We start from the raw sequence: 24,517 nt of genomic DNA on the forward strand, positions 1-24,517 counted from the left end.
GAGCTCATCGTGGACTACAGGAGGAATGCTGACCCACATCCACCCATCCACATTAAGGGGACGGCTGTGGAGCGTGTGAGCAGCTTCAAGTTCCTGGGAGTCCACATCTCCGAGGATCTCACCTGGACGACCAGCTGCTCCAAGCTGGTCAAGAAGGCTCATCAGCGCCTCTTCTTCTTGAGGACTCTGAGGAAGAACCACCTGTCCTCAGACATCCTGGTGAACTTCTATCGTTGCACCATCGAGAGCATCCTGACCAACTGTATAACAGTCTGGTACGGGAACTGCTCTGCCTCGGACCGGAAGGCGTTGCAGAGGGTCGTGAAAACTGCCCAGCGCATCGCCGGAGCACCACTTCCTGCCATAAAAGACATCTACAGGAAGCGGTGTCTGAAAAGGGCTGGGAAAATCATCAAAGACCCCAGTCACCCATCACATGGACTCTTCACCCTCCTGCCCTCTGGGAGGCGCTACAGGAGCCTCCGGACTAAGACCACCAGGTACCGGAACAGCTTCTTCCCCACAGCTGTCAGACTCCTGAACTCTGCCTCCTGACATCTGACCCACGTTAACATATGGACTGAACATACACACACCCACAATGGACAACTGTACCCTCAAACACACAATAATAACATGGACTGAACCACCACTCACAACCACCAGCACTTTATATAGCCTCTGTAGAAACTATCTACACCCTCACTTATCTTAACTGCACTACTGTATAGCTCTGTGTAAATAATCATTCTGTACATTCGATAATCTTTAACCCTACAACTGTTTACAACTTGCATAGTTCACATTTCTGTGTAGCTGTATATCTCAGATTTCTGTAAAGTTATTTATTTCATATTCTGTATAGTTTTTCATATTTATATCCTGTTCATAGCCTGTACATAGCTCGTACTCACTACAGCCTGTACATACTTATAGTTATAGCATATTCACAACATACTTCATACCGTGTACATTATAACATACCATAATAGACCCATTTCTGTAATATACTTACATATCTATACTATGGCTAATATATATTGTAATATATCTATATCACTAAAGCACTTCTGGATGGATGCAAACTGCATTTCGTTGCCCTGTACCTGTGCATGTGCAATGACAATAAAGTTGAATTCTATTCTATTCTATTCTATATAACATGTGCTAAATTAACATTCACTGAGCCAGCCACTTGTTTGCATGAGATCTGAGACACTGGAAGCAGCAAAACAGCTTGTAACATGTTGTTATGTTTGATTCAGGTGGACTAAAGAGTCTAATATGGGTAAACTATTAATGATATCAATAAATGAAAGACTGCAGTCCACTTTAGCTAACTAAAGATCCAGAGGAGGCAGAGCATTAACAAGAACACTGTCAGTGTCTGTGTGTCATGGTTCTGGGTCTTTGTCCCAGTGTTTTGTGTTGGTGGACTTTTGAATGTTGCTTCATCATTATTGTTGTGTTCTTATACTGACTGAAGTTTCCTAGTTTACTTTTCCTGCATTCGTGAATTTTCTGATTATTGTTTTTTCTGTGTCTCCTGTGGATGTCAGTCTTGTTGTCACGTAATGTCTGTCATAGAGTTCGTCTCTGTGTTCTGTCCTCAGCGTCCCCTTAGTGTCCCCAGCCCGTCTTGTGTCTCCCTCTCTTTGTGTCTTAGTGCTGTCTCTGGGTTTTGTCTCCTTTACCTGTTTCCAGTGTCCCTCTCTTTGTGTGTTGTCCTTGTCTCCTCAGTCCGTCGTGTGTTCCCATGTTTGTTTATTTCCATCCTAGTGTCAAGCTCATGTGTCCTTATCTCAGTCTCTGTGTTCGTGCTACTTCTTGTCTTATTTTGATAATCCTAGTCTGTGTTCCCATGTTTGTCTACTCCCGGATCACCCCTCAGTGTATATACTGTATCTGTTTTCCTCTGTCCTTTGTCAGAGTGTCTGTTCACCTACCCCCTGTGTCTCCATATTCCCAGTGTTCAAGGTTTCCGAGTGTTTTCCCAGTTTAGGTTGTCATGGTTGGTTCTGTTTGCTACTCAGCCAGAATAAACAGCTCGCTCTTTTTAAAAGTAGGCTCCAGAATGGATGATGGCATGTTCGCATGTCTTTATGCAACACTGAGTGTGCTGAACTAAAGGTAGGCCTAGTTTCATTTTCATGGTCATTATTATCAAGACAATGATTACGCCTTATTCTGATTATTTCTCCCTTTTGGAGGTGTAACGTTTACATGAGGGGTGTAGGAACATTTCCCCCTAAATATTTTTAGATACATTTTTGTTGAAGTCACAGTTTTTGTCGTATTGATGATGCAGCTAGAATAAGTGCTTTTAAATAAAAGAATAACCATTCAAAGTGCTCAGTGGTGAAACTGTAACTCTTTCAGAGTTTGACAGCTGGACAAGTGATGCCGTATTTAAAGAAACATGAGATGAGTGCAGCATATTATCTGAACAGAGATCATTCAATGAGCAAGAATAAACACTGAAAGAGAAACACTTCACTGTTGATTATCATATGAAGTCTAATGAAAGCTGTTAATCTGTTAATATCCTGTTAATCTGCAAATACAGAACATGCGACTTTAAAGCATCCAGCAAAGTGATAACTGTCCTCTGCCCACTAAGTAGTGACTCTACAAAAGATTATTTTCAATATCATCTTTATATTATATTTAGTTATTCTCCAGCGCAACAATGTAAGGAGCTCTGTGATTGGTTAGGAAAGGACAGACTGGCCACCTGGATTTTTCTTCACTGCACATTGATCCATAGCTTTGCTCTGTAAAGGCTAACAAAGTGCTTTTGCTTTACAAAGACATTCAGCGTCGGTATTCACTCTTTTAAAATGCCACTGAACACTGGAGTGAAATGGAGCCCTGATCCTCAGAGTTTTATTGTTGCTAACATTTCTTATAGATAGCACAGATAGTGCCCCACTGCAGTAATCACTCATGTCTAGATATTCCTGTCAAAAAGGAGTTTTTCCTCCCCACTGTAACATGGCAAACATAGCAAACGAATAATCCAGCTGAAGCTTCAGACAGCCGTCAGACAGTGAAACACTGCCATCTGCTGGACTCCAATAACAAAGACGCTGCTTTGACGGGTGAGGGAGTTTCAACAAGTCTGCAACGACTCAAGCATCAAACTACAGAACTATTATAGCGGACATGGTGCTCTAATGACTGCTTCATTAACGCAGGTCAGAAAGGATCAAACATATCAATAAATTATAAAACACAAAACGTCTCTTATTGCCCAGGGCTCAGGAAGTGAGTGTGTTCCTTATAGCCTATTAAACCTTAGCAGGTTATTTTGATGTGTTACAGATGAAACAGCTATCCAGTAACATTCAGCTACAAAAATGCTTTTTTATAATTACTTTTTTACAGCTTCGCACTTTTACACAAGTTTTATCATCAGTGTCACAATGGCTGCTGCTAAAATTGAGTACAAGATATTTGTTGGCCTGATTAAAGGTCTTGATGCGTGCTCAATCATCCAGGGAAGTAAATCTCCAAAAGTTGATCCTGTTCTTCTGGACGTAGCGTTTTCAGTCAGAGAAACCAGCCGACTGAAGGAACAATGGGCTGGGAGGTCAGTTCCTTAATCATGATTATGCAAATTCTCATGACCATTGATCAACAACCACTGATCAATGGTCTTGAGTACCATTCACAGAGAGTTGGAGAACGGCTGCAATCACAGCATTGTAAGATGGTGACAGATGTACCCTTAGGCCCCCTCCTTGATTCAGAGAGGGTCTTTCCCTTTTCACGTAAATGGCCTCCTTGACTCCGCCCTCAAACCAGCGTTCATTGCAGTTATTGTTGACAATCACATTGTATCGTGTAACCATCCAGCTCACATATTCAATGTAAATGATTTGTTGAACTCAAGACATGATGAATGTTCCTGCATTAAAACACATCCAGCCTAGTGTTCTCACTCTCCCTAAATGGATCTGTTACATTAGTGATATGTGGGAGTTGTGTTTCAGTCTTTTCCACATGAGGACATTTACATTTAGTTTTTGCTTTACTGATGAGTGGCTGGTTAACCTGCAGTGGTTGAAGTATGTGTCGGTCGTCTGGAAGAGTAGGTGTAGAAGACGTCTTTAATGAATGTAATGCTCTGAAGGTGTCAGTGATTACTGTGAATTCATTATAAAAGTGGATTTCAGTGAATAAAGACAGGCCCTCATGGTGAAGCTCAGGAGTCCATAAAGTGTAACAGGAGAGCTGTGTCATACTTTCAGAGATTTTACATGAGCCAGTCTTTCAAAAATTACATAAATAAATAATTAATTCATTCATCCACAGAAAACACAATGCTCATATCTGAAAGTAAACTCTGATATATATCCCCGACTAGAGTTAGTACTAAATAAAGGATCGCCCCAAAATGACTAAATATATAAAGACACTCTCCAGAAGAAGTTAAAGGGATTTTATTTATTGTACAAGCAATATCTTCATAAGAATTACAAATTCTGCAGACATATTACCTTCTTACTGAACCTGAATAACTCACACACAGACGTGTCTGCTGCTTATCTTTGTTCAAACATGATGTTTTATCTTCTCTTCAAAACACATTACTCATCTTTCTGGCATCGTGTTACATGAAAACACCTGCATTCTACCTGTGTCATTGTACCACAAAGACAATGATTGCAACACTGTGCTTGCAAAATAGAAGAAATAAGACGACCAGCAAATACATCAAAGATGGTAAAAGTGATTCCATCTTTGTGTCTCCTCCCATTGTTTCCCCAGTCTGTCTAGTTCCCATATTCCCAGGACACCGCTGGACAACAAGTGGGTATTCCAAGACTGAGAGACGGCCAGAGTTGGCAAAAGATCAGACATTCTTAAGTAGAAGTAAAAATACTATTGTTCCAGTGAAAGTTAAAGTACTGATTCAACTTCATTACTCAGCTAAAGCAAAAAAGTACAGGCTCGAAGCGCTTACAGAGAAAAGCATACAACAGAATGCTGATGGCGGCAGTAACACACACTTGGAGGAGAGGCTCCAGCCGTCCATTCCAGCCCTATCCCTAACATTAACTCTAACCATAACTTTAACCCTATCAGGTCTTGTTTTACAAAGCGATTCATGATTAGAACAAAAAACACATTTACACATACCGATGATTTGTCACATAGCATCGTTACCTGTTGGGATGAGAACGTGTTGTTTCCAAAGCACCACAAATTGGGGTGTCTGTAGCTCAGGTAGAGCAGGAAACCTACTAATCAGAAAGTTGCTGGTTCAATCCCCGCCTGCATGCCAAATATCCTTGGGCAAGATGCAAACCCCAAGTTGCTCTCCGATGCATCCATCGGGAGGATGAATGCGTATTAATGTTAGATAGAAAGCACTTACAGAGAAAAAGCATAGAAAAAAGTGAGTGCATGAATGAGGCAAGTTGTAGAGAGTAGAAAGGTTTTATACAAGAACCAGTTCATTTACCGTTATATTTTAGTTTTATTTTCAGTTCTGTACTTTTTACATGTAATATTGATTCATTAGATTGACTACATGTATTAGACCTAACTTGCTGACAGCAAATTTAAACGACCGTAATAATTTATTTTCAGCGTCTGAAATATTTATTTAGTTTGTTTTTTGTTTTCTTTTTGGCTCCTGATATTAGTCAACTACTATTTGTCAATGTTGAACTAATAATGAATCTAAGAACAGCTATTTGTCACGGTTGGCCAGCGTCAACCGTGGGGATGTGAGGAAGGAGGAGCCAGGCACGGAGCTCTGAATGCAAGCAGTGCGTTTATTTACAGTGAATGGAAAATAACAATAAATCCGCAGTGCGTTCCCGACTCCCGTGAAATGTCCTCTTCCCAGTGCTAGTGTTCCTTGTCTCCGCTCCTCAGTGTCTGAGCACCCCGTGCTCGCTGCCCTCTCGTCTCCACGCTTCTCCTGGGGAGATAACAAACAGGCAGCCGTAAGACACATACAATGCGGCAGACTATCCGTACTGACTGGCCGAGAGACTAACGTGAAGTCACGCAATGATCCAGCGTCAGAGAGAGCGCCACCGCATTCTTAAGTAGCTCCTCCGACAAGGCTTGATCAGCTGTGTGATGGTCTTCAGGTGTGGCCAACCACCTGGCAGGGCCACACCCACCAGGCCTGAAGGTGCCTGTAAACAGGTGCTCTCAGAAACGCCGGCACACACACACACACACACACACACACACACACACACAGATATACCTGCAAGCAGGGAGAAGGAGGGACAGCACACCAAAAACACACATGTCCATAACTGCTGGGTCGTTTAGACTCCTGAGCTGTGCACGAGGGGTCGAACACCCACTGGAAGGCCGGGCACTTGTTTTCAACCGTAATATACCTGATGTGCTCAGGTAACCTGTAGCGCCATGAAACCTCTGTCACACCAGGGCGCATAAAAAATGATGCTTTAAGAGACTGATGGGATCGGGCAGCAGGGAAAACATCCACAAAATGCTACTTTCAGTTTTTAAGTAGAGTCATTACATGCTTGTTAAAAGCAAACTCTCATATAGTTTTTAATGTGCTTCTTTCATTACAATGACTAGATAAAGAATGTGGCCCTGTCTCTATTTAACACTGGCTACCCCAAAATGTTTCCAAACCTTCAACCGTAACTTTCACTGAGAGATTTTTAGATACGGTTATTGAAGCTGTGGGGTTAATTTTTTAAGTAACATGAGACGAGAGGCAGCAGCATACACACAGAGCATCAGTGATAGAAAGCTAGGCTAACATAGGGTAGCTACCTGTTCAAGGAGAAACATGTATAGGCCCATCTCAAGTGCCAGTGAACATCTAAATGATTCAGGGAAGACTTTGGAGAAAGTGCTGTGGGGAGATGAAACGAAATTCCAATTATGTGGCTTTAACTGACCTTTTGAAATAGGAGTGTGATGCAAAAAATAGCATCCCCGCAGTCAAGCAGAGAGATGGAAACATTATGATGTGGGCTACAGGACGACTTAGTCGGGGTTCCAAGCAGTCAGGAAATGTGACATCGTCAGACTGCAGGCCACGGATTGGCTTTTGTCTTTCACTAAAATCAAAACTGCAGTTTTTTTAAAACCCTGCAACAAGGCAAATAGCTGCACAACACCGTGGTTTCCAAGTGTGACAAAAAGCCACAGATACATCATCGCTGCGACGTCTTCCTTTGTTGTGGCATTCGTGTTGCTCATAAATGACAACATGGACATCGGGCCGCTTTGCTGTAATGACCCCACGCACATTAGGTGGTACTTGATTGTAATGGAAAATGAGTCACAGCAAGCTGATCTGAGTATGTACTAATGGAGAAGTGCTATAAGATCACGGAGTGGTCTAGTCAGTCTCCAGACATCAGTACTGTAGAAAATCTGTGGAGGGAGCTGAAGTTTCAACTTTCCAAGTGGCAGTCAAGAAACTTACAGGATTTAGAGAGTTTCTGTAAGGAGCAGAGGGTTAATGTTTGTGTGTCCTCACTGTAAAGACTGCAGGTTACTGGAGCGTGTCGTGTCATGTTTCCTGTTGCTCTGAGGTGCATCCAACAAATACACAAATCATTTACCACTAATAATAACACCTCCCCCACTTAAGTGTGTTCAACAGGAAGCTAAAGACTGGTGCTGTTAAAGTGTTCAAAAAACAGCAGGAGCTCGGTGTGAGGCCACAGTGGGCCAAAAAACACAAGATGACCTCCAGCAAGGACAAAATGTATCTGGACGTCTCTGTGAGCATCTGTCTCACTGTGTAAGTGTAGCACAGTGTCTGTGTGTGCATGGCTGGGCAAGAGAAACAGCACAACTGAAAGCCAGCACTCAGACGAGGACCCGGTGCATCGTCTGTCTCATCTCAGCCAGTTTACTTACAAACTCTTTAAGTTTGAATTTTAAAGCCAACAATGTGCACAGGGCAGTGATATTTAAAATGAAGGTAAACTATTCCAATCTCTGCAGCCCCAATTGTGTATCACACACACACTAAGTTCTCCTCCTGCCTTCAGCCCAACCGTTGAGCGCGATGACAAATAGAGCCGCAGAATTTTGCTGCTGTGTAATTAAATTGAGACGTGGGGTCAAAATTCCCACCTAGATTGAGTGAGATGAAATAGAAATCGGCTCTCCTCTAACTGACTTTATAGAATTAATTACATCAGCTGCATTTATAACTGTTATTAAATAACAGCAGCACACGAGAACTAAAGTGTAATCCCAGCACATTTCGCTTCGCTTGCACTGATTCTTTAGAGATGACGACCGTGGTGGGTAATTAAGGGCAAACAATATACAAGTGGCGTGAAAAATGGAGGCTGCATTACCTTTCCAAAGCTTCCTTTCCCGATGGCCCGCAGTATCTGGAAGTGGTCAAAGTTTACTGTGGAGAAAATGAGAAGCAGTTAGTGAGAACGTGTCAGTTTGAGCTGAGCTATAAAACAGGGAACATGACATGTACAGCACTGTGCAAAAGTCTTGAGCCATCCCTCATTTGCTTCCAGGGATCCGGACTTCCCTGTAATCTTTAAAGTGGTATTAAGGAATAGCTCTCCAGGCTTTTTAAAGTGTTTCTGATTTTTAATCCAGGGCTTGTATTTGACCACTTTTTGTCTGTTAAGACCCTTCACACTAATCTCTGAAACATTCAAACATAAACAGACACCTAAGTCACGGAAAGGACCACAAAACTTAACAAAGAACCAATTTTAAATTGTATCTGTACACATTTACTTGCAGCCTATTGCAAAAAAACAAAAGCCCACATCATTTGTTCTCACTTCTTTAGTTGAAGAATGCAGTTAATAACACCGTTAACACAGACTGACCTGGCAAAACACGAAAAAATAAGGGGGTGGTTCAAGACTTTTGCTCGGTACTGTATGAGAAATGCAAATGTGCACTTCACAATGTATCGCTGCACTTCGGCAGTACTGTGCAGATTAAATGTTTTTTCCTTCCCGATGCATGTGAAAGGTTAAGACTTACATCTCCAAATGTACTGGAACTGATTTGAACCAGAGGACTCAGCCACACTGTTACTATGTACTGCAAAAACACGTTTACCGATGAAGGTAAAGCAGACGCTGTCCTGACTGTGTGGCTAAATTTTGTGCTGAAAGCATCAAATCAATTGAATATGATTAACTTGCTATGAGAGGTTTTTACTCCAAGTGTGACTTTTTCTGGCTTCATACACCTTTCAGGGTCAAATTCAAGCACTTTGTAAGCACGTTTAATGTCCATTTTCAACATTTTCCAGCACATTACCATAAAAAGGATGCATATTTCACTTCGCATCACCTGAGTAAGACCACGTGAAAGGCCAAATGAATAAGTCTTCTCATCAGATATTGATGCTTCTTTCTTATGTGACACAAAAAACAGGAGGAGACAGATCTTTGCTTGTGTTGTTTTTTAAGTTCATTCATTCAAAACTAACTGTAAGACGCTTAACTACATTGCAGTCTGTGTTATTGTTGTAGACCTAATTATCACCTTTAAAGTGTTTGTGCTAATAACATCATGTAGAGTAAGACAGGCATAGAGAACAGCACTGACTGGGAGAGGCTTTGAACACATGACATACTCAGATCAATTCAACACTTTAGACTTTAAAAATGCACAAGCGTCTTTCAAAAACCCATTTATTTAATCTATCATCATTGATATTATTATGTACAGTTAGAATGTACTGTTCATCTCCCTTAAATAAACAGGCAGCCTTAAAGTGTGAAATAGTCACTTGTCTACTGTCTCAGTGGCTGATAGTGCCCCACAGGCCTCAATGTCAGCTCGAAGCCATTATGTTTCAATTGTTTAATGATAAACAGATTTTGAATGAAAGCCAGGAAACTTCGCTAGCACAAAAAGTGCCTATTCTTTCTTCCCATATGGTTCAGTCATATTACCGTCATTTCCCCCTAAGCTGTTCCCAAAGACACCAGGTTAATACTTGAAAAGGCTGCAGCGATACACAAAAATATCATCAATATTCTGTTTACTTGGTGACAACGTCGCTTTTAGCCTTCAATCAGAAAGCCTGACGTTGGCTAGTTAAGCATCGGGCTAACGTTTAACGCTTTCACTTGAGGGAAGTAACTCGTATTACTGCTACTGCTGTGTAATCTTGGTTCAATTCACAGCATATTCTACAAGTTACCCTGCAATAACTAACTGTTAGAATAGCGCCACCGTATTGTATCGCACTGAGTGCACTTCAATCCTTTATCCCGCGAGTTTGCTAGCTAGCAAAATAATAATACCAATTTTAAACAAATAACATGTGTAACGTACACACTCGAGAAAATTATTTACTAGTACTTACGCAAACTCCCCCGTTGTGAAAACGTACAAATCCTTCTTGTATTTTTCGTTTTCCAGCAAACACTCATTAAAACGGCCTCCAGGCACATTAGCGCACTCACCCCCGACTGATCAGGGAGGGGGTGGGGGGTCACACACTGAAACAGACTAACGTGCAGAGGTACAGCCCAGGCAGAGAAATGTTGCTTTTAGACTTTGCGACTCGTTTTATTTCTCTATCTGATAAGAAAACTATTCAATCAGATAGTTCTTTGTGGTGAATGAAATACGGTTACAGTTTCAAGAAGTTTTAAGCACCAAATCCGAAATCCAAGCACTGCAATATTAAAATCCAATTCAATTTCTTGTTTGCTCCGAAATCTACGACATGACTATATACAGAAAAGCTTGACATGGTATGCAAAAAAAAACCCCGAAGACAATACAAATACAAATACATGAACAAAAAATGTTTTAACTGTCAGTTATGTCATTTTAAAATTTTCCAAAACTAACATTTTCTTTGATTGACTGATATTAAATTGATTAGGGTCAAGTTTACTGTGAACAATATTACACAAGCAAGCACGTGTGCGCATGCGCACATATTAGAATCCCTTCGATCGCTTCTCATATGTGCGCATGCGCACATATTAGAATCGCTTCGATCGCTTGTGACGTGGTAACTTTGCTTTGATCCTTTCTGACGTCATAACTTTGCTTTGATCCGAAAACCTATAAATAGGAGCGCTCACCTGTTACTTTATGCTTAACGGACGTTGACCTGCAGCAACTAAAACCCTTTTGAGAAGATTTGAGAGCAATTTACGAGAGGAACCAAAACAAGTTCAGTTTTGTTTCTCACCAATTCACAGCGCAAACAGACACATTACACCATGTCAGCCAACCCATCCTTCGGCTCAGATGAGCTTGGAATATCTAAAGGGACCATTTTGGGAGATCACCACATGGTGGAGGCTTTCCTTGGAGAAGGAAGCTTTGGTGTTGTAACCAGATGTCGCGATACAAAAAACAACAAAACTGTTGCTATTAAAGTCAACAAGAGCGACCCTGAAATTCTGCTCCAGGCAAAACTGGAAATTTTCATCCTGGAGCAGCTACGACGCTTGGATCCAGACAGGTGCAACATCGTCGAATGGAACGGCTATTTCCTCGATGGAGAGCGCATTTGCCTGAATTTTGAACTCCTCGACCAAAGCCTGTCAGACTACATAGGGGACCGGAATAACCGAGGTCTCCCAATGAGAGAAATCAGGCCAATTTTGAATCAGCTCACAAATGCTCTATTCCACCTGGGTTCTGTGGGAATAGTGCATGCTGACCTCAAACCTGTCAACATCATGGTTGTGAACCGCAGTGAGTCTCAAGTCAGAGTCAAACTTATAGACTTTGGCATCGCATGTAACACCTCTGCAGTGATTCCTGGTGACTGTGTGGGGACAATTGGTTATTGTGCACCTGAGATTATGCTTGGCACTCCATATGATGAAGCAATTGACATGTGGTCTCTAGGGCTGGTAGCTGTGGAGCTTGCTACAGGGGTGCCTCTCTATCCTGGGGAAGACGATTATGACGTTTTGAAATTCATAATTGAAACCCAGGGTCAGCTACCAGATCATCTCCTAGAGTCTGGCTTGTACACTGACAGCTATTTCATCGAGGATAACCACAAGGAACAGCGCTGGACATTTAAGACCCCAGAACAATTTCAATACGAGACAGATTATCGATCCAAGGAAACTCGATCGATAAAACTTAAGTGTCTCGATGACCTCGAACAACTGCTGAAAGTTAGGCGAGGACCGGAAAATGGCCAAACATTATTTGTAAGGCTAATCAAAGAAATGTTGGCCTTGGATGCAAATCAGCGCATAACACCCTCGGAGGTTCTGAAGCATCCCTTTTTCAACCCTGGCCTCTCAAGGAGAACCCCCTGCACTGACATGAATAGTACAGGGGGAGAACTCCTTGTGCTCTCTCAGCAGCCTTCAAGCTGGAAAAGTCATGGATTGCAAAGATTCAGCTGCAGTTTCCAAAACTCAGTTGAATTTCCTCAAAAAGGAGACATCAACACCTCAGCCAACCCATCTGCCTCTGAAGATGATCTTCAAATAACGGAAGGGACCATTTTAGGAGATCACCACGTGGTAGAGGCTTTCCTTGGAGAAGGAGGCTTTGGTTTGGTAACCAGATGTCGCGATACAAAAAACAACAAAACCGTTGCTATTAAAGTCAACAAGAGCGACCCTGAAATTCTGCTCCAGGCAAAACTGGAAATTTTCATCCTGGAGCAGCTACGACGCTTGGATCCAGACAGGTGCAACATTGTGGAATGGAACGGCTATTTCCTCGATGGACAGCGCATTTGCTTGAATTTCGAACTGCTCGACCAAAGCCTGTGGGACTACATTGGGGACCGGAATAACCGAGGTCTCCCAATGAGAGAACTCAGGCCAATTTTGCATCAGCTTGCAAATGCTCTGTTCCACCTGGGTTCTGTGGGAATAGTGCATGCTGACCTCAAACCTGGAAACATCATGGTTGTGAACCGCAGTGAGTCTCCCGTCAAAGTCAAACTCATAGACTTTGGCCTCGCATGTCCTGCTTCTGCAGTGATTCCTGGTGACCGTGTGGGGACAACTGGTTATTGTGCACCTGAGGTTATGCTTGGCATTCCATACCACGAAGCAATCGACATGTGGTCTCTGGGGCTGGTAGCTGTGGAGCTTGCTACAGGGGTGCCTCTCTATCCTGGGGAAGACGATTATGATGTTTTAAAATTCATAATTGAAACCCAGGGTCAGCTACCAGATCATCTCCTAGAGTCTGGCTTGTACACTGACTGCTACTTCATCGAGGATAACTACAACAAACAGCGCTGGACATTTAAGACCCAAGAACAATTTCAATACGAGACACATTATCGATCTAAAGAAACTCGATATATAAAACTTAAGCGTCTCGATGACCTCGAACAACTGCTAAAGGTTAGGCGAGGACCAGAAAATGGCCAAACATTATTTGTAAGGCTAATCAAAGAAATGTTGGCCTTGGATGCAAATCAGCGCATAACACCCTTGGAGGTTCTGAAGCATCCCTTTTTCCACCCTGGCCTCTCAAGGAGAACCCCCTGCACTGACATGAATAGTACAGGGGGACAAAACCTTGTGCTCTCTCAGCAGCAATCATCGTTTGGGTGGCCAGAATTCTAGGGGAGCTAGAAATTCTTGTGGAAAAAAAGCCCAAAACAATAACATCAACAAAAACAACCAATGAATGTGGTCTTAAACTTGGGCACAATTTGGCTTGAAATCCATCAACTAATCTCTCAATATTCAAAGCGGAGCAGCAGACAACTTACCATCACATCAGTCCTTCAATCAGACCTACAACAAACGTCTTCAGTCTCTCACCCCAACCGGTCGCAGCAGATGGCCGCCCCGACCTGAGCCTGGTTCTGCCGGAGGTTTCTTCCTGTAAAAAGGGAGTTTTTCCTTCCCACTGTCGCCAAAGTGCTTGCTCATAGGGGGTCATATGATTGTTGGGTTCTCTGTATGTATTATTGTAGGGTCTACCTTACAATAATACATACAGCCTTGAAGTGACTGGTGATGTGATTTGCTGCTGAATGAATTCGGAACTAATTGGAAATCTGGATATTAATTAAATAAACCTGCTTTGAGCATCAATTAATTGTTGTTTGAAATTCTTTATAAATATATAAATATAGTGCCACTCTTCTACTGTTTAAATTGCAACTGTTTCAAACTGACTAATTTATTCATACACTTGAGCATAAACACATGCACAGTAAACTGCCTGTATTTGTACAGCGCTTTACTTAGTCCCCAAGGACCCCAAAGAGCTTTACACTACATTCAGTCATTCACACATTCACACACACATTCACACACTGGTAATGGCAGCTACATTGTAGCCACAGCTGCCCTGGGGCGCACTGACAGAACATTGCAGAACCTTCAGCACCTCGTATGAAAAATATTTGACTGTGTGTATGCTTTTAGCACTGTTTGGATTTGAGAAAATCTAAAATAAATTGAAATTTGTCTTTAGAAGTTGTTTTATACATTTCAGTGCTATATTATGCATACAATAGGACATCTATTTAGATTTACATCTTCCACAGAAAAAACTGCACATTACTGAAACTTAGTATACTGGACTTTGTTGTTGTCCCACACAGGTTCAATTTCGAGTGGTAGATGGCTCAGTGCTCAGTCAACCAAGATTTTATGATAGTGGGCACAATGAGATAGATAAGCTGCTTGTAAACAGTACTTTTATGCTCTCTTTTTCCATTTGGATAAGAAAGAAAGAACCAGGAAACAAAGGCAAACAAAGAATCTCTGCCTTTATCCCAGATTCACATTATAGGAACAGCTGCTCAATGACCACTGTAGTCTTTGCTTACTGCACTTTTATCTACATCTATGCAAAGTGATCCACTACACCTACTTTTACAGTTAAATCGTTTTATGAGCACTCATGCCATTTTAATCTGAGTTTCTACTCAAATACAATCAGTAAAGAAAAACACAGTCTGTGACGTTTGTTTTGAAGGAAAAGGTATTCCCTGCAAATGTTTATCTGTGTGAGACTATTCAGAAAACAGTAATTTTCAGCTACTGTATAGCTCTGTGTAAATAATCATTCTGTACATTCGATAATCTTTAATCCTACAACTGTTTACAACTTGCATAGTTCCCATTTCTGTATAGCTGTATATCCCAGATTCTGTAAAGTTATTTATTTCATATTCTGTATAGTTTTTCATATTTATATCCTGTTCATATCCTGTACATAGCTTGTACTCACTACAGCCTGTACATACTTATAGTTATAGAATATTCACAACATACTTCATACCGTGTACATTATAACATACCATAATAGACCCATTTCTGTAATATACTCACATATCTATATTATTGCTAATATATATTGTAATATATCTATATCACTAAAGAACTTCTGGATGGATGCAAACTGCATTTCGTTGCCCTGTACCTGTGCATGTGCAATGACAATAAAGTTGAATTCTATTCTATTCTATTCTATTTTGTTTTATAGGTGAGACACTTGGCCTCTTTTTTCCTTGTTCTACGTTTGTCTTTTGTCCGATTACTCTGGAACACAAGATGGAAAACTGATATTCTCATGTTAAAAATATAGAAAAAGGATTTTATCACCCATAAATGTTAACTTCTCATGCCTCTTAGCACAAGCAGGAGCAGAAGCGCCCTCTGCAGTTTGTGTGTGGAAGTGCAAAAGCTTACAGCACCTGGTATTCCCAGGCGGTCTCCCATCCAAGTACTGACCAGGCCCGACCCTGCTTAGCTTCCGAGATCAGACGAGATCGTGCGTGTTCAGGGTGGTATGGCCGTAAGCGAAAGCTTTGCTATATAAAGGGCATTTTATAAGTGGCAAGTGTCTCACAGTTTGATATATATTATTGTGCCAAGCTTTATATGTTACAGTGAAAGCATGCAGCTATTCGTTGTTAACTGCAGCTTCAACACTGAGCTGCAGAAATACTTTCCCCACAGTAACATCTCCATAATAACATATGTTAGATTATTATAGAACCGTGTGTTTTGTAATTCTAACATTTTTGTCATTTGGAGACTTTAACTTCTATATAGAAGAGAAAACGTGTGCATGTGTCATCACAGCATGTTTAAAAAGGCTGTTTCTGTGCTCTTCTCTCGCTTACGGCCATACCACCCTGAACACGCCCGATCTCGTCTGATCTCGGAAGCTAAGCAGGGTCGGGCCTGGTCAGTACTTGGATGGGAGACCGCCTGGGAATACCAGGTGCTGTACGCTTTTGCACTTACACACACAAACTGCAGAGGGCGCTACTGTTTAGTAAGAAACTTCATGACCTCTCTTCTAATTTTTTGCTTGTGTACCGTTAAGAAATTAAAACAACAATCATCTCTGCAGCTTATTGGAGACACCTTTGTGATTCTGTTGTAGAGCAGAGCAGAGGCAGACATTTGATACACCCGGGGCTTAGCCCTAAAGGGTAGTATGCATCTGGGACTTGGGGGGTGGGGGGGAAGAAATGACTGAAAGATTAATTGGCTCTGTTTTGAGTTCATATTCATATAGGGACAAATATATCACATGTGCAGGACACCTTAAACTAGTTTTTTAATTAAGCAGCAAGGCAGAACAAAGTCGGGGCTGTATCAAGACACGAGGACTAAACCCCAATTCAACCAGACCCAGAACTGATCCGGAATTAAAACAGGACTACAACAGTTCAGAAGCAGGACTACTTAGGATTTAACCAAGACAGAACCAGAATCAGAGCTAGATGATAGTAGCACTAAAAATCATCATAGACCTGCACTACACTTATTTTTTAATTCTACCAAAGTCCACTATTTAGATTGAGAAAAGTTTAGATAATTATTCAGCCTTGTTGTGCAAACAAGCCTGCAAAACTTAATAAATATAGAATTTGAAAAATAACAAACCTAACAAGAAACACTAGGTACGAGATACATGAGGACCTATGATACGCTGATACTTTTGGTAAACAACCATTTGACTAACATGTGTGTCTCACCTGCTCTTGTTCATCTCTGTTCTGTCCTCTCTCTCTCCCTCTTTGTGCTGACAATCAAACCAAACACCAACATCATCAAATATACAGTTGAAACCAGATATTTACAAACTCTTCAGATAAAAACAAAAACACTTTTTTAATTGTAACATCAAATCAGACTAAATGTTTATTTTTTATGTTGATAAATATAAAAAAACATATTTGTTAACTTTAAGAGTAAAGAGAGAAACTGTCTGTATTTCTTAATTGTAAATGGCACCAAATTGTATTCAAACTGAGCCACACTTATGGAGCTCCACAGTTCTTTTCCAGGTGTTTTGGTTGATCTCTTGATTTTCCCATGTCAAAGAAACAGGCTCTGTGTTTTGCCTTATATGCATCCACAGGTGTGCCACCAACCTATCAGAAGCTTCTTCAGCTCAGAATGGAATCGTCTGGAGTTTTCTTATTAATTAACAATAAACTTAGTGTATATGTGCTCCTAAATTTGGTGAAAGTGATAAAAAAGAGACAGCTCTCTCTCTTTAACTAATTCAAAATATATTTCAATATTTATTTATGCAAAACAAGTTTACTCTAAATTGATGTTGTACAGTAAAAAAATGTTCTTGTGTTTTCCATAAAGTGTATGTAAATATCTGGTTTCAACTGTGAATATACTGCTGTGTATTGAAATTCCTTTTGTTTTGCATAGAAATATACTGAACAACATACAAAGCATAATATATAAAATAACATCTACCAGAGTTTTTCTTTGAAAGAAGCTCCTTATGTCCATTCTTGTATATCAGTGCATAACTGAAACCGATTTATTTAGCCGTGGAGGGAAACAACTGAAAATATGAAATAAACACACATGTAAGCTAAGACTCTCTAAAGAAACAGCATTGTTGTTGTTCGGCTTTTCATTTCACCTTTTGTTGATTCACTTGAAGAGCAAGTAACATAATATGGGTCAAGTGATCAGTTTGATATCAATCTTTTGTGATACACCGTCATATTTGTACAGTACGAATGATTTGCTTTGGAACCTGGTCAAACTTCAGTTCTCTGTCTGCCTCCCTGCGTTTCTCCAACAGCGCACTCGTAGGCAGCAGCTCCCCCCGCCCCCTCGCTCAGTGCCTGAGCTGGGATCATACCAATATTAAGGGGGATTTACTCACAGTCGTAAATTCCCACAATGTGCACTATGTGCTTCGAATATTGTGAGTGTTTTTTGTGTTATACAGTTGTCAGCCAGCAAGGCTGGACTGGGACAAAAAATCGGCCCGGGCATTTTGACTAGACCGGCCCACCAGGATAAAGATTGAAAATGTGACGTCATTCAGGGATAAAACCGCAAAGGATTCTGGGAACTTGTGGCAAGAGGTACTAGCGCACGCAGGCTTTCAATTGAACTCAGTTACACAGCGATAAAAAGAAACCCAAAAAATGGCAAGAAGCTGTTGTATTATTAACTTCAATAGCCGGTCGCATGACAGCCACGGGAAGCCGATGGGTAAAGAGATCGTTTTTTTTTTTTATCGGATTACGTCGTTGAAGAGAAATTTTTTTAAGCCATGTTTCCGAAGTAAGAGCCGACGGATGGTCTGGATATACCAAATATAACGTCTCAGAACACTCCAGCTCACATGTTAGTCTGCTCCAAGCATTCCCACAAAGGTCAGAGTTTTTTAGTAGTTAATACGTCATTTTTCTTAACATAATTGGTGATATAGGTTACAAGCAAGTCTGGCGCTGAACAGAAATTGTCGCGCTATGCTCCTTTATTTATTGTGCATAAATAGTAAATTGTCCTGACACAATATTGTGTTTCGCTTCTGTTATTACCATGGTACATTGACAAAAACATATACTTTTATTCACAGGATAAAACAGTTGTTTTGTATCACTTATTGTCCATTGCGATTACAACATACAATATTATTGTCACTGCTACATTTCTGTAATGCTACTGTAACCGGTTTCTGCTTCATCCCGCTGCAACAGTTCGGCCCAAACAGACTCCTCGACTCTGCGTTGTGTAGTGTTTTTAAAAAGACAAGGAGTCTCTGATCGATCGTTGCCACTTTATTTCCTGAATGGAAACAACGGTGTATTATCAGTGCACAAGCTCGCCATACACCACTCCGCACAGCACACTCTCGTATGGCTACGGCAGACTGGCAGCGATTACTGCAGCAATATTACAATTTCTAATATACAATAAAATAACAGCAACAACAAATTATGTACCTGAATGGAAACAACGGTGTATTATCAGTGCACAGGCTCGCCACACACCACTCCGCACAGCACACTACGGCAGAACATCTCATTAGCATTCCGCTTTAGCATACAGTTTCACACATTACAGTTTTTTACAGATGCTAGGACACATTTCTCAATACTTAGGTCACTTTTGCAAAACTCTTCACACAATTCTCCTAACTGACCCTCAGCTTGGCAAAGCAGTTCATTCCACATTCAAAATGCACTACAACTACCAAAACACTTCATTCAGGTCTCAAATAAAAACATTCCTCCAGAACACTAGCAAAGGTTGACAGCCGACAAACACACTTTGTCACCCACAAAACAATGACCTAAAAAACACTAACAACATGTAGCATTACACAGTGTTTTCCTGTGTAAAACAAGGACACATCTCTGTTTATAATTTCAATATATGTTACTGGAATGAATCAGACATCATGTATTTATGTTTATGTATTTTTATTTTTTTGCACTAAGTAATCCCAAAATACAAGAATTCGTATACACACCATCCACTGATACACATACAATAGTAATGCTAATCTACTCGGTCTTCTCCATTTGGCCACAGGTTCTCATCCACATCACATCTTATGTCATCTTGGGCAACACACCTAGGAAAGAATCTTCTGGCTGCCAGAATTGAAGGAGTTGAAAAATTGAAGGAGTAACAACTGTGTAGATGTTCATCCACAATGAGAATCAGCTGTGGCTGGTTAAACTGCATTGTTAGATTTAAAATATGTTTCAATAAAATATTGCCGTTGGATTTTGCTGTCTTTTCAAGTTTTGCATTGTGTTATTGTTTTGACCATGAGTTTAACAGTTTTGAAAACAGTATGTAAGCACATGCAAAATGTCCTGTCCGTACAAAGCTTTTTGGCAGTTGTTGTGTCTGAGTGAGAAGATGATTCATGTAATTTGAGAGATGTAGTCATTGAATGCATTTTGTGCCAAAACAATGATAACTGGTCCTCAGTTTAGCCCACATAGACTTCTGTTGTGCTCACTGTGTGAGGAGTTTTGCAAACGTGACCTAAGTATTGAGAAATGTGTCCTAGCGTCTGTAAAAAACTGTAATAAACAAATGAAAAGTACATAAAACTGGTGTTGGACATGTGTCCACTAAGCACTTATTACACTCGGTGCTCGTCAGCTAATCAAACATGTTTTATGTGTCTGTACTACTTAGCTATATTGTGTGCGGAACAATACAACTCACCTCTCGTATGGCTACGGCAGACTGGCAGCGATTACTGCAGCCAGCCTCACCTAACCAGCCACACTGAGAGCGGGGGGGCGCTGTTTCCCCATTACACTGATATTTGTGGCAAGTGGAATAATACCACAAACACTGTTACACTACCAGAAATTATTTCCACTACTAATTAATTACCGTTGAGCTCAAAGGTCCTATTAATAAACTGTTAATGAATGTGTATTTATGAAGACGATTTGTGAGACTGGTAAACTTATGATACGTACAATAGTCTTTCGTCCTACACGGTGCATTTCAAGGTCCTGCACCCATCCGTCGGTAAACTGTACCTGGGCTTGTTGCAGTGACCTGAAGTTACTAAACTTCATGAGTGTGTGCACTCACTCCAAGAACCGTGTAATTATAAATCTGAGCGTGGTGAAAGTGGGCAGCACACTGACGTCTTTTGTCCACTCTGTGTGCTCGTAAGGGTCTGACCCTTTCACTCCTTTGATTTTTTCCTCGTATCTTTTCTTTGTCTTTTCGTCGAGTCTGTCTTTGTACGGACCGGCATTGTTCTCCTTTTGTTTTGTACATTCCTTTTTTGTGCGGCAAAGAAAAAAAAAGAAGGTATTGGAACCGGAGAATGAACGTTTTGCGGTGCTGCAAATGCTTGCATTTGATGCGGTACTTGGATTGTTTTGCCACGAGTTCCCGGCATGCAATGCGCGAAAATCACGTGATTGCTAAACAAGGGGGAGGGTGCATCCAGCCTCCTCGGCTGTAATTGGTCCAGCCCAGAGTCGATCATGACCAATTGGCCAATCCAACACCTTTCATTATATATACCCTTCCTAAAAAAAAAAAAAAAAAAAAAATATCCATCGGCCCATAAAAACAAAAAATCGCCAGCGGCCCACCGGGCAAATGCCCGGTATGCCCGATGGCCAGTCCAGCCATGTCAGCCAGGCATCTAACTATGAAAAAATTACAGTCCAAAAGACCTTCTGAAAAACAACCCGGGCTTAAGCCCAGTAAGAGTAATGATGTTGGACTATATGTCTGTTACGCAACTCAGCTCAGTCGGACCAGGATGGCCGAGTGGTGAAGGTGTTGGACTTAAAATCCAATGGACATTTGTCCATGTGGGTTCGAACCCCACTCCTGGTAGAGAAATCAACCTACTAAACTGACATCTTACAAGGTGTCGGGGTGACGGGATGGGGTTTCACTGTCAGCGATAGTGCACACAACATAGCCTCATGCATATTCACCTGATAAAGGTATCGCACATAATCAAGTAGTATTTCCTTATTGTCCACATCTGTACTCATCAACCTGCAAAACGTACCACGGCCATGTATTAATTCTCTCCAACAACTGTGTCTCAATATCCTCTGCTATTTCCTCGATGCAACGAGTGACGGTGCTAGCCAACAGAGGCACCTGTGCTATCGTTTCAGCCGCCATCTCTCCGAAAAGTTCACAGCAAATGTCTTTAGTGGCAGGGAGGATCGATTCTTCACCAATAGTGAATGACTTTTTAGCCTTAGCAATATGGTTAGCCACCAAGTATGACGCTCTCAGTGCACTTGTATTTGTTGTTGTGGAGGCCCTCAGTAATGGCTTCTGTCCCTGTTGTTCCCGCTTTTTTCTTTTAAACTAGTCCAAAGGCTTGTTTTTTAATGTCGGGTGCTTGGTCTCCAAGTGACGAAGCAGTTTTGAAGGCTTCATTGCCTCATTGGAGAGCTGGTCTCCGCATATATTATGCAGAGCGAGCTTGGTGCATGGGAATCACTTGTCGCAATATATCCATATTTCAAGTAGGTCTTTTGGTATTGTCTGTTAAATGCAGCTTTCTTTTTCTTAGTTGTCATAGACTCTTCTTCTGTCTCCTCACTGGGCCTTTTTTCCTTTGCAAAGAAACCCTCCAAAGACATCTGTTTTTTTACTAATTTTGCTAGTTTGTGGGTTTAATATTAACTAATGTATCTTGACATGCGTCAAGAGTCAGTCATAGACTGAAGTAACTGAGAGAATTCAGTCTTTTTCCAAATAAAACACTGTTCAGAGTCGGATAATAAATAAAACGGAAATAATGTAAGTTATTTATTTTTTCTGTGCGGTACGAGCTTCAACTCTCTTGACCCGGTACCAAACGACTCAAGGCCTGGTACCGGTCCGTGGCCCGGGGGTTGGGGACCGCTGCTATAGACTACAGTGTACGCTCTACACCTACTTACTGGTTTTTGTTGCACCAGTCTGCATCTCCCAATTACTTTGTGTGTTTCGCTTACAGCTCCGCACCACCCAGGCGGCAAAAAATGTGCATGTTCTTTGTGATCTCGTAACCAATGCCCTCTGCCGTCAAAGTCGAGAATTAGTTAATGGGCATCATGTGACTAGTGGAAGCCAGATCCTTTTATTTAGCAAAATTGGGGTTAATAGTTAAATGTTATTGTTGAGGGGCACAGACAGCACATGTACACAGATTAAAAAATAGTAATGCCTCAAGAACAGGGCTCTTGGGACGTCCAAGAGGAAAGGGACAAATGCTCAAGCCCCCTCCGTTATGGCAACGACGTTTAGACGTTTAGAAAAGTCTTAGAAATGAATCGCATGCCAAAATGAAAACAAAAAAATTGGATGACATTAAAAACAAAAGAAACAAGAGACAGGGCGCTGAATAAGAACTTGTCAGCTTGTGAGTCTTGTAACTGGTGATGCTCCAAATGTTAAAAAATAAATATATAAAAACCAACAAACACCAAAAAGTGACTTTTATTATATGCTTATTCTGTGATCAGATAAAAAATATTTTATTAGAAGCAAGCTGGATCTAAGAGATTATTTCTACACAGCATCCTACAGTCAGTACAATTAATATGTCGGTATTGGTGGGATGAATATAAAATTCCCTCATCAGAAGGAAATAATAGTTTTATGTTATTTCATGTAACATGTGAAGAAATAGAGGTTGATCACATGTTAAAAAATGTATATACTTATTGCTAAGACAGACTCAAATAAAAACTTATAATGAAGAAGATGTTTCCAGCGACGTTTAGTTAGAGCTGATGATAAATGTTGCTCTTTTGTTATCTCAGAAATGTAAATTTGTGGGTACAGAAGTAGAGCGCATGGGGATTTTTCCTATAGTTGCATTATTGGATTCAAAGGTCATTTCATCACCATAATAGTGCACAGGTAACTTTCCTTCACATTTGACCACAACTATTCTGTTAGTGAGAAGTGTGCCTTTATACTGACACTTGGGTTTCCTGGCTCCATTGTTCTTTAGGTCACATCTAACAATGCGAAACTTTGCTACACTCTTTGTCGTGCCATTCGTCTGATCATATCTTCCTTGACCGTTACAAATGGCTTTGACCTGTTTGTAATCACTGAGGATGAATGTGTTAACATCCTTACATTTGTTTCGATCAGCATATATTTTCTTTTTTTTCATTTCTGTATCACATTTTTTCACGCTCATCTTGGCATCTACATGCTGTCGTCTAAACTTTTCATAATTTGTTTCATTCAGTCGCTTCTCAATTCGGTTGGGTTGAAGATTGGCTGGTTTTGAGAGTCCAGTAACAAAGGGCAGCACAAGCAGCAAACAGGTAAACATGATCCTCATTGTTTCCTGGAGAGAGAAAAACAGGAACATTTTCCAGATCAAGAATTTAATGCAACAAAAGCGTCATCACTGTAGTGGCAGAAGTAAGTATTTGATCCCCTGCTGAATTTGTAAATTTGTTCCCTTATAAAGAAATAAACAGTCTCTATTTTTTGTGGATGTTTTATTTTACTGGAGAGAGACAAGAACACCAACAGAAACAAAACACAATACATGATTTCTTTTCACTGATTTGCATATAATTGAGTGAAGTAAGTTTTTGATCCTCGACAACCCAACAAGAGTTCTGGTTCCCACAGACTGGATTACAGTCAATCAATCAGTCCATTACAGATACTCCCAATCTCAGTTTATTATGTGTATAAAGCACACCTGTCCACAGTACCAAATTCTTCCATTCCAACTCCATCTCCACCACCATGGGAAAGATTGAAGAAGTGTAAAAGGATTAGTTACTGAGGTCTACTCGGGCAAGGGACCTCAGGGACAAGAA

The 24,517-nt window shown here is 40.9% G+C and overlaps 1 protein-coding gene and 3 non-coding genes across 4 annotated transcripts; 3 read left to right on the plus strand and 1 right to left on the minus strand.

Annotated features, from left to right (window-relative positions):
- Positions 1-11,204: 11,204 nt before the first annotated feature.
- On the plus strand, positions 11,205-13,541 carry LOC146608749 (uncharacterized). Its single transcript, XM_085348678.1, has one exon. It carries the CDS (start codon positions 11,205-11,207, stop codon positions 13,539-13,541), a length of 2,337 nt encoding a protein of 778 aa, XP_085204804.1.
- Positions 13,542-15,619: 2,078 nt separating this feature from the next.
- LOC146608750 (5S ribosomal RNA) lies at positions 15,620-15,738 on the minus strand. The gene has a single exon (XR_014905172.1). It is a non-coding gene; the product is annotated as a 5S ribosomal RNA (ribosomal RNA).
- Positions 15,739-16,057: 319 nt separating this feature from the next.
- LOC146608751 (5S ribosomal RNA) lies at positions 16,058-16,176 on the plus strand. Its single transcript, XR_014905152.1, has one exon. It is a non-coding gene; the product is annotated as a 5S ribosomal RNA (ribosomal RNA).
- A 5,292-nt stretch (positions 16,177-21,468) lies between these two features.
- trnal-uaa (transfer RNA leucine (anticodon UAA)) lies at positions 21,469-21,551 on the plus strand. Its single transcript has one exon. It is a non-coding gene; the product is annotated as a tRNA-Leu (tRNA).
- Positions 21,552-24,517: the final 2,966 nt, after the last annotated feature.

The sequence above is a fragment of the Diplotaxodon limnothrissa genome, linkage group LG23 (genome assembly GCF_057381915.1).
Source record: "Diplotaxodon limnothrissa isolate DT_005_m linkage group LG23, D_limnothrissa_male_GT1.1, whole genome shotgun sequence".
Taxonomy (NCBI): Eukaryota; Metazoa; Chordata; class Actinopteri; order Cichliformes; family Cichlidae; genus Diplotaxodon; species Diplotaxodon limnothrissa.